Raw genomic sequence first — 9642 nt, 5'->3', positions numbered from 1 at the left:
ATAATTGAGGTCTAAAATAATAATCTTCTATTATCTCAACAGAACAAATTATTGAAAAAGATGAAGGTCCTTTTTATACCCATGTAGCAGCTGGTCCTAATGTGGCAGCTATTAGAACAATCATGGAAGAAAGGTAATTAACTCAAAGGCACAGGGCAGATTAACGTTTATCCTTTGTATACAGCAGTTTTTCCAGTTCCCCCACACAGAGCAGTAAACAATTGTAAATCAAGTAATTATCAGTAGGCTCAGCTATTCCAGGGTTGCCAACCCAACACACTGCTATTCACTACAGAGTCACAATATTTGACAGGACAAATAGTTGCTTAGCTGGCACAGGCTGCCCATTTGGAAATGGATGCTGGAAAACCCAGGCACAAACAAAAATCATCCAGCCAACCTGCCAGGCATGAGAGGGCTGGCGCAGGCTATAAAGGGGCCTCACTCGAGCCTTCTCCTGCCACGTGGTGATGTGTCCAAGAAATAAAAAGGGGAAGGCAGTTGGGATCGTTGATTTAGGTCTCAGCTTTGCAAATGAGTTCTTTCGCTTACAGAAGAAAGCAAGAGTGAAAGGTTAACTAAGAGACTCCATTTGCTTTTCAAAACTGTCAGTCCAAGGTATCTACACTTAATTCCTTTATGTCAAAGACTCAGAAGGCCTTTCTTATAGATAAAGCTCCAAGCTGTTTTCTGTCTTGCTCTTAAGAAGCAGACATGTATTCAAGCGTATTTTCATATATGTGGGCAGCACACACAGTATCATTCTTGCATTCTTCTGTGGATTATGCACTTGTAATTTATTATGTAGAAATCCACCTGTAATCCTACACCCTGGTAGAGGTAGTGAATTTCTCTTAAACAGCATCTCGACTACAGGGAATACAATCTATTTCTAGAGTTCTGACTTTTAAAAATAGCGGGATACTTTTGGCCGGATTTCTTTAGAAATACAAGATTTCTAAAAACTTATTTCACCAAGTTGTAAGATAAATTTAGTAAAGGGTGATAATCAAATGGTATATGGTTTCAAAAATTGAATTGAGCAAACTAACTTATTTTGTACTTTATATAGAAAGATAGCTTTCCCAGTATTTTTTACTCAACATATAATTACAGAGTAACTAATTTTGGTATATTTAGATGTTGAAGAAAAGACTTGAGACTTAACCCATTACTTGGCTTATAGCAACTTTTAAATAAAATAATGAATGTTTATTTAATGAGTTAAACCCCTAACTTTGATTGCCTCTTGAAGTAGTCTACTAATTATGTGTTTGTGTGTGTATGTGTGTGTGTGTGTTTCTTTAAGGTTTGGAGAGAAGGGTAAAGCTATTAGGATTGAAAAAGTCATCTATACTGGTAAAGAAGGCAAAAGTTCTCAGGGATGTCCTATTGCTAAATGGGTAAGTGTGACATGTCAGTGCTCTTGCTATTCAGTCTTGATCATTTTGATTCATCTAACCTCAAGAATTGGCTCGCCCAAGCCAAAGAGTATTGCCAGTTGGAATGAACATCCTGTGTGTCATTTTGTATTTTTTTTTTATAATTTATTTAACTTTATTTTATGTGCATTGGTGTGAGGGTGTCAGATGCCCTGGAACTAGAGTTACAGACAGTTGTAAGCTGTCATATGGGTGCTGGGAATTGAACCCGGGTCCTCTGGAAGAGCAGCCAGTGCTCTTAACCTCTGAGCCATTTCTCCAGCCCGTCATCTTGTATTCTTTTTTTTTTTTTTTTTTGGTTTTTTCGAGACAGGGTTTCTCTGCGTAGCTTTGCGCCTTTCCTGGAGCTCACTTGGTAGCCCAGGCTGGCCTCGAACTCACAGAGATCCGCCTGGCTCTGCCTCCCGAGTGCTGGGATTAAAGGCGTGCGCCACCACCGCCCGGCCATCTTGTATTCTTAATGTAGTGTAGTTCTAAAATCATGAACAAACCATTAAATTGAAATAATTTAGTAGTTGAGGTCTAGAGCAGTGGTTCTCAACCTGCATAGGTTGAGAGCCTTGGGGGGCAGGGGTCAAACAACTCTTTTACAGGAGCCACCTAAGACCATCAGAAAACATATCTATTACATTATGACTCATAACAGCAAAATTGCACTCATGAAGTAGCAAAAAAATAATTATGATTGGGTGAGGGTCATCACAACATGAGGAACTGTATCAAAGGGTCATAGCCTTAGCAAGATTAAGAAGCACTGGTCTAAATCATAGTCCTTAGATTGTGAAGAAACAGTCCTTAATCCTTTAAGCACCAGGTTATTTATAATGCCACTTAATGAAAACCTCAACTAAGACCTTACATGTCTTTTCTGTAGTTCTTGCTACAAGAGTAGCATTTAATTGCCCCAGTATATCAGGCCTCTAGCCATTGAGGAGTAATTTTGTACTATATCTTTTTGTGGTAGTTGATTTGGTGCTTGCTGTATACCTGGGCAGATGGTGATAATTTTGATCAAGACATGAAAAAATATGCACATGCAAGTGGATACTTGTTGGAACCAACTGACCTTGGTTCTGTTTTGGGTGGGGTGGGACTGTTTGGGTGGGCTATGGATTCACACAGGTGCTTCGAAGAATGACCGTGGAGGAGAAGCTGATGTGCTTGGTTCGAGAGCGAGCTGGCCACACCTGTGAGGCTGCTGTGATTGTGATTCTCATCGCGATATGGGATGGAATCCCAAGGAGTCTGGCTGACCAACTCTACACAGATTGTTCAGAGATCCTGAGTAAACACGGTGCACCCACTAGTCGGCGCTGTGCCCTGAATGAAGAGTAAGTGGAGCTAAGACCTTTCCTACCCTCCAGGGATATAGTTGTGTTTCAAGCAGGACTTGAAATTGTCTATTGACATAAAGTGAGGTCACTTGCTTTATTTATTTCAAAATGAATAATTCATAGTGATTTTTAGGAATATTCTGTCTACTTAGACCATAAGTCATTACTCAGCAGCAGTTTCTGGTAATATCTAAGTGTCTGCACCCATATGACTTTAGGTAGAATTAGTTTTACCCTAATTTCTATTTTAGTTCTCATGTCATAATTTGGCACTCCTTATCAATGTGACTACCACTTAAAGATTTGTAAGAAGTTCTGTAGAAATTGAAATCATTTTTCTATGTAATCTAGTTCATCACTTCTGTAGTATAAATTGGCTTCCCCTTTCAATACTGTTCCATATGTCACTGCTGTGTATTTGTTGTTACTGTTGTTGGTTTAACTTGGTCCCGTCTGCATGAAGCCAAAGCATTTTCTCCGATGTTTTCTCTGTTCCTCTTTGGTGAATTTCCGCATGATGCTGAAGTATAGGAAGGCTCTCCTGCTACATTTTCTCACAGTTGGCTGAAAAATCATTTAAGTTTTTTCAAATATACCTAATCCTAACTACAGAATCATTTGGGATTACAGAAGGATATGCCCATGTTTACCAATCCCATTGCTAATTGTTTATTATGGTTTCTCAGACTTGGTTGTATATCACTGAGCCATGGCTGATTTAAGAATTTACTCCTCCAATTCAAAACTGACTTGATTTTGATAGGTTTGATCACAAAGTCTTTGACTGCCCTCAGTTCAGTTTCTGTCACATGACTTGTAAATTTCTGTTGAACTGCTTCAGATGGAAAATACTGTTCAGTCTATCGGATTATTTTGTGAAGTGAAGGCGTGTTGGGCACACTTGCTGAGGAATTACTATTCTTACACCAAAACAGTGGCTTCAGATTCTCAACTGTTGAAGAATTTAGGAAATGATTTAGGGAAGGATACTTACTTGCACATTCACACTTACTGTTTGTTGCTTTATGCCTAGTAGCCAGGAAATACAGCTAACATAGATAGATATCTACCAACAGATAAATAATAGCGCAGTGGTGACACGCCTTTAATCCCAGCACTCAGGAGGCAGAAAGAAGCAGGCAGATCTCTGAGTTCTTGGCCAGCCTGGTCTACAAAGCGAGTTCCAAGAAAGGCGCAAAGCTACACGGAGAAACCCTGTCTTGGAAAACAAAACAAAAAACAAAAGAAAAAGAAAAAATGTGATGCATGCACATAATCAATTTCTACCCATAGGGAAAGGAAATTATTTTCAGGAAAACAAGTGGAACTAAAGATGATTATGTAAACCAGTCTAAAACATTATACCAAGAGTGTCATGACCATGGCATGATAGTTCTCTTGAGTTTTTTGGGCATAGGTTCACATTCTCACCTTCCCACATTATCAACATTGATCTCATATATTTCCTTGAAAATTTTCTGACTTGAGTGATGTGGAATCAATCTCAAAACAGTTTTAATGTGTGTGCATTTCCCTGATGTTTTACTTAATATGTTCAAATATTTTGTTGGTTCATGTATACTTCCCGTCTCTTCAGTGCTAGCCTGCTTATTTATTGAATGAGAGTTTGGTTTTTAGTATTTAGTTTTTGCAGTTCTTTAAATATCCTATATTTGATCCCTGTCTTGAGCCATATAATCTCACTATCATTAAGATTACCTCAGGTGAGGCTTATTGATCATTGTCAACTTGACGGGCTCTAGAATCACCTTGGAGATATTTCTGGGCATGCCTGAGGGATTTTCTATAGATAGGGTTAATTGAGGTAGGTAGACCCACTATACTGTGGGCAGTACCCTTCCTGGCTGGGGTCCAAGACTTCAAACAAGAGCATTTGTCCTTCGCCAATGCCTTACTTTTATCCATATTGAAAAGAATTTTCTTCTGCAGCATGTGGATATTTCCCCAGAACCATTTATTCAGGCAGCAGTTCTTAAATTTGAATGTTGATAACCTTTATAAAATCGGGGCTGTAGCTCTATTCTTAATCCACTGGTCTAAATGTCTGTTTTTGTATGAGTACCATGCTGATTTGTTGCTATGACTCTGTAGCATGGTTTGAGATCAGGTATTATGATACTTACAACATTGCTGGCTTCTGTTTAGGATTATTTTGACTATTTGGAACTTTTATGCTTCCATGTGAATATTGGGAACCAAATCATTTTTCTTAGGGTGTGAAGAATGTAATTTGAGATCTGGTGATTGCTTTGACTCTAGATCATTTTCATTAATATAGCCAATTATTGATTATGCCAATGCATGAGTATAGCTCCAGTTTCTTGATTGTCTTGAACTTTCACCTCTTTGGTTAGTTTTATTCATTTGTATTTTTTATACTTGATTTGAAACTATTGTGAATAGGAGTTCTATTTCATTTTTGTCAAGTTCATTTTTGGTATATAAAGAAGCTGAGGAGATTTCTTTGCCATCTTTATTTATTTATTTAGTAATTATCTGTGTGGATGTGTTCATGCAATTGCTAGTACCCACAGAGGCCAGAGGACTTGGATACCTCTGGAGCCTGAGTTATATAGGTAATTGTGGGTGATAGGAACTAAACCTGTACTGCTATTTCCAAAATCCACTGCTGGATTTTATTTTATTTTATTTTTATTTTGTGCTTTCCTGAAAAGACTGAGCATTGACTTAAAAAAGAAGAGTGATAATGAATAATCTTGCCTCACTCCTGATTTGAGGAAATGGTCCCCATATAGCATATGTTGACTGTGGCTTTACTTTGTACTCTTTATTATTGTGTTTGACATGGGTTCCTTCTATCCCTAGTTTCATTAGAACGTCTCATGAAGGAATGCTGAACTTTGTCAAAGGCTTTTTGTATGTCTGTTGAAGATCATGTGATGTCTGAAGTTATTTGTGCATTGATAGGATAAAACCAACTCTACCAGGGTGTATGATCTTAATGTATTCTTAAATATGCAAAACTTTATCCATCTGTGTTCATCAGTTACATTAGATCAATAGTTTTGTTCTGTCTTTAAATTGTAGAATGAGTTCCTTCCCCTCCTTATCAAAATTTGTGTATCTAACAATACATTTATAAATAATGCACCAAGTGCATTTTAATTGAGCATGACAAAGAATAATAATAAATAATATTAAATAATCATATAATAATAATAATAAGTTTGGAACAATAAAATGAGAAAATTGAAGTGGACAAACAATACATGGAAACAAATGTCTTTGACACACAATTACATAAAATCTAGGTATACTCGGTCAAAAAAACTAAAAGGTAGAAATAATTCTCGCCGGGCGGTGGTGGTGCACGCCTTTAATCCCAGCACTTGGGAGGCAGAGGCAGGTGGATCTCTGAGTTCGAGGCCAGCCTGGGCTACTGAGTGAGTTCCAGGAAAGGTGCAAAGCTACACAGAGAAACCCTGTCTCGGAAAAAAAGAAAGAAGGAAGGAAGGAAGGAAGGAAGGAAGGAAGGAAGGAAGGAAGGAAGGAAGGAAGGAAGGAAGGAAGGAAGGAAGGAAGGAAGGAAGAAAGAAAGAAAGAAAGAAAGAAAGAAAGAAAGAAAGAAAGAAAAAGAGAAAGAAAGAAAGAATGAATCCCCATCTCCTTAAGACATGAGAATGCCTCAGTAACACAAAAGATAATGGTGGAGTTTGTCAGAGACTAAAGTGCTAGATGTCCTTCCTGAGGAGACAGTGTAGTGTACCTATAATCTTGCATTTTGTGCTTTGATCTCAGGAGAAACTGTGCTTGTCAGGGCTTGGATCCAGAAACCTGTGGTGCCTCCTTTTCTTTTGGTTGTTCTTGGAGCATGTACTATAATGGATGTAAGTATGCCAGAAGCAAGAACCCAAGGAAATTTAAGCTACTTGGAGATTATCCAAAAGAGGTTGGTTTGTTTCCTAATATATAACCTATTTTTCATATAGAATTAATGAGCATGGATGACCTGTCATACTCTCATTAACAGAAGGAATTTCATCTCAGATGAACCTACAAATTCTGGCTAAACCATAAGTACAAAATATTTTATAAATTTAACATAACTATGCATAGCACCATAAATTATTCCTCCCTGTGGGTTGTCTTAGCCAGGGTTTCTACTGCTGGGATTAAAAACACCATGACAGATCACCTTAGGGAGGAGAGATTTATTTCACCTTAAAGCTTGTATTGTCATTATATAAGGAGATTAGAGAAGGAATTCAGAGGCACAGAACCATTGCAGAGGCCATCAATGAGTGCTGTTTGCTTGATCCCTATGGCTTGATTTGGGTCGCTTTCTTATAGCACCCTGGACCAGAGGTAGCACTGCCCACATTGAGCTGGGCCCTCCCCAATCAATCATCAATCAAGAATATGCACCACAGGCCTGCCCACAAGAAGGCATTTTCTTAATTGAAGTTGCCTCTTCCAGAATGACTCTAGGTTGTGTCAAGCTGACAAAACTAACCAGCCTTTATAGAACAGCCATGTGATAACTAAATTAGGTTAGGCTAGGCTGGACTAAAGAATTGGCTCTGTGTAAAAAAAAGTCTGTAATACAGTAATTTTTTTTTCAATAAAAGTTTTTCTGTGTAGCCCTGGCTGCCCTGGAACTCACTCTGTAGATCAGGCTACTCTTCTTGAACTCAGAAATCTGCCTCCTGAGTGCTGGGATTAAAGGTGTGCACCACCATACCCAGTTTAGGCAATAATAGATTCTGATGTTTATAGCATTTTGAGTTCTCTATGTAAATTTACACTATTTAGTATGTATAATGATGAGGTTCCATTAACATTACCATATTTCATAGAGTATTTGGACAAAAAAATGCCTATAATTAATATCTTAGACCAGATAAGAATTATTTGCATACTAAAATTTGTCCTGCCTGAAGCTCTGTGATATTGGGAATTGCTGTGACAATGTGAATCATGTTGCAAACAAGGACAAAAATATTGTGGCTTTATAGATTATATATATGTAAATACTATTTTTTAACATAAGGAAGACATTTTAAAGGAAACTAAATTAGGATTTGCGATGTCATTCTTTTCCATGTCTGAATTATGGAAGTCATGTTTATAATATTTAGCCACAAGATTTAAGTTACTGTAGTGAATGTGTTTGAGCAACTAGAAGAGGTCAATTTTAGCCTACATGTTCCACTTAAAAATAATATGAACATTGCTTTCTTATTGAAGCCATCACATTTTTTAATCTCTTAAAAATACAGATTCTTTGAAAAACATAATTTGTAAATTGTAGGATGTAAGAACATTTGAGTCTGCATGTAAGTTTGCCAACTGAACAAAAACCTCAATATATTCAGCGTTTGTATATTATTTCATTCCATACACTATAACTATTGAATCTTAAGTATAGTTAAATACACATATGGTTAATAAATTCAATATATTCCTCTAAAGGGGAAATGTTATCTGCAGCTATAATATTAAATAAAGATAAATGGCTTAAGTATTCTCAAAGGATATTTTCTCAGGCAGGAATGCGGTACAGCTATCTGTTCACCTACCAAAGTTTGCATCTCCTGATGTACGTGTCATTTGTGTGTGCACTCACACAGGGCATGAGGTGGGAAGCATAATTATTGATGTGAATGTATATGTACCACATACATGAAGGTGCCCGTGGAGGCTAGAAGAAGGCATGTGATCACCTGAAACTGAGTTCCAGGTGGTTGTGAGCTGCCCTGAAATAGGTGAGAAGAACCAAGTTTGGGGTCCTCTAGAAGAGCAGCGAGTGTCTTAACAGCTGAGTTATCTCTCCAGCTTCCCAAAATTGTGTTTAACATTAGTGATTTTAAGTGAGAATGTGCCTCGAGTGGTGGGGCACACCTTTAATGCCAGCAGCCCAGAGGCAGGCAGACCTCTGTGATTAGGAGGCCAGCTTGGCTTGTGGAGTGATGTCAGGACAGCCATGGCTACACAGGGAGACCCATCTTGTCAGAATGGCAGTGGGAATTTACCGTCAGAGTATTAACATTAACACATGCCGCTTCAGAAAGCCTATCTAAAAGACTTTTCTTTGTGAGCATGGAGTATTGAGGATGTAGCAATGTTATTAGAAGCAGTCATATTTTAGGATATATAAAGAAAAGCACTACACTTGGAAATAATACAACTGAATGCCTTGTGTCTAAATGCACACACAGGTTTATATATCCATGTTTAACTTGTTGAATCATTTTGTACAGGAAGAGAAACTAGAATCACATTTTCAAAACCTGGCTACTTTACTTGCTCCAATATACAAAAGAATGGCACCTGATGCATACAATAATCAGGTAAGTTTAAGTGATTATTGATGAGTCTAATATTTGTTCACTATTCATAACCTATCCAGTCCAGAAGTATTTTTTTGTTTGTTTGTTTTCAAGACAGGGTTTCTCTGTGTAGCTTTGTGCCTTTCCTAGAACTCACTTTGTAGACCAGGATGGCCTCGAACTCACAGAGATCCGCCTGCCTCTGCCTCCTGAGTGCTGGAATTAAAGGTGTGATCTACCACTGCCCGGCCACTTTTCCTTTTCTTAATGTATATGAGTGCTACCCAGCATATAATATACATATAGAAGAAAATACACACACACACACACACACACACACACACACACACACACACACACACACACACACACACACACAAACACGGTCCCCTGGAACCAGAGTTATAATGGATAGACAACTCTAAACCACTATGTGGGTGTAGGGTCTCTGCAAGAACAGCAAGTGCTCTTAACAGCTGATCTGTCTCTGCAGCCCAACTCGTTCTCTTAATTATTAAAACTACTTGTAGAATTGTTCCTAGTATATGAATTTTG

The 9642-nt window shown here is 38.0% G+C and overlaps 1 protein-coding gene and 1 long non-coding RNA gene across 9 annotated transcripts in view; one reads left to right on the top strand and one right to left on the bottom strand.

Annotated features, from left to right (window-relative positions):
• The window catches only part of LOC143273994 (uncharacterized), an 88839-nt gene that overhangs the window by 34077 nt on the left and 45120 nt on the right, over positions 1-9642 (bottom strand). The window lies entirely within an intron of this gene.
• Tet2 (tet methylcytosine dioxygenase 2) overlaps positions 1-9642 on the top strand; it is a 53969-nt gene that overhangs the window by 34182 nt on the left and 10145 nt on the right. The window contains exons 3-8 of one of the 7 annotated variants that reach the window (XR_013052374.1): positions 43-133; positions 1310-1403; positions 2565-2773; positions 6557-6707; positions 8389-8523; positions 9019-9108. Coding sequence is in view for 2 of the 7 variants with exons in the window: in XM_006970351.4 (XP_006970413.1) it covers positions 43-133; positions 1310-1403; positions 2565-2773; positions 6557-6707; positions 9019-9108 (635 nt within the window). In the remaining 5 variants the exon portion in view is untranslated. Of the gene's footprint in view, positions 1-42; positions 134-1309; positions 1404-2564; positions 2774-6556; positions 6708-6747; positions 9109-9642 lie in introns of those variants that run through there. The other 6 variants (XR_013052375.1, XR_013052373.1, XR_006073535.2 and 3 more) reach the window with 6 other exon arrangements.

The sequence above is a fragment of the Peromyscus maniculatus genome, chromosome 6 (genome assembly GCF_049852395.1).
Source record: "Peromyscus maniculatus bairdii isolate BWxNUB_F1_BW_parent chromosome 6, HU_Pman_BW_mat_3.1, whole genome shotgun sequence".
Lineage (NCBI taxonomy): Eukaryota > Metazoa > Chordata > Mammalia > Rodentia > Cricetidae > Peromyscus > Peromyscus maniculatus.
Note: the sequence above shows the minus strand (reverse complement) of the source record. Positions and strands in the feature narration are given on the sequence as shown.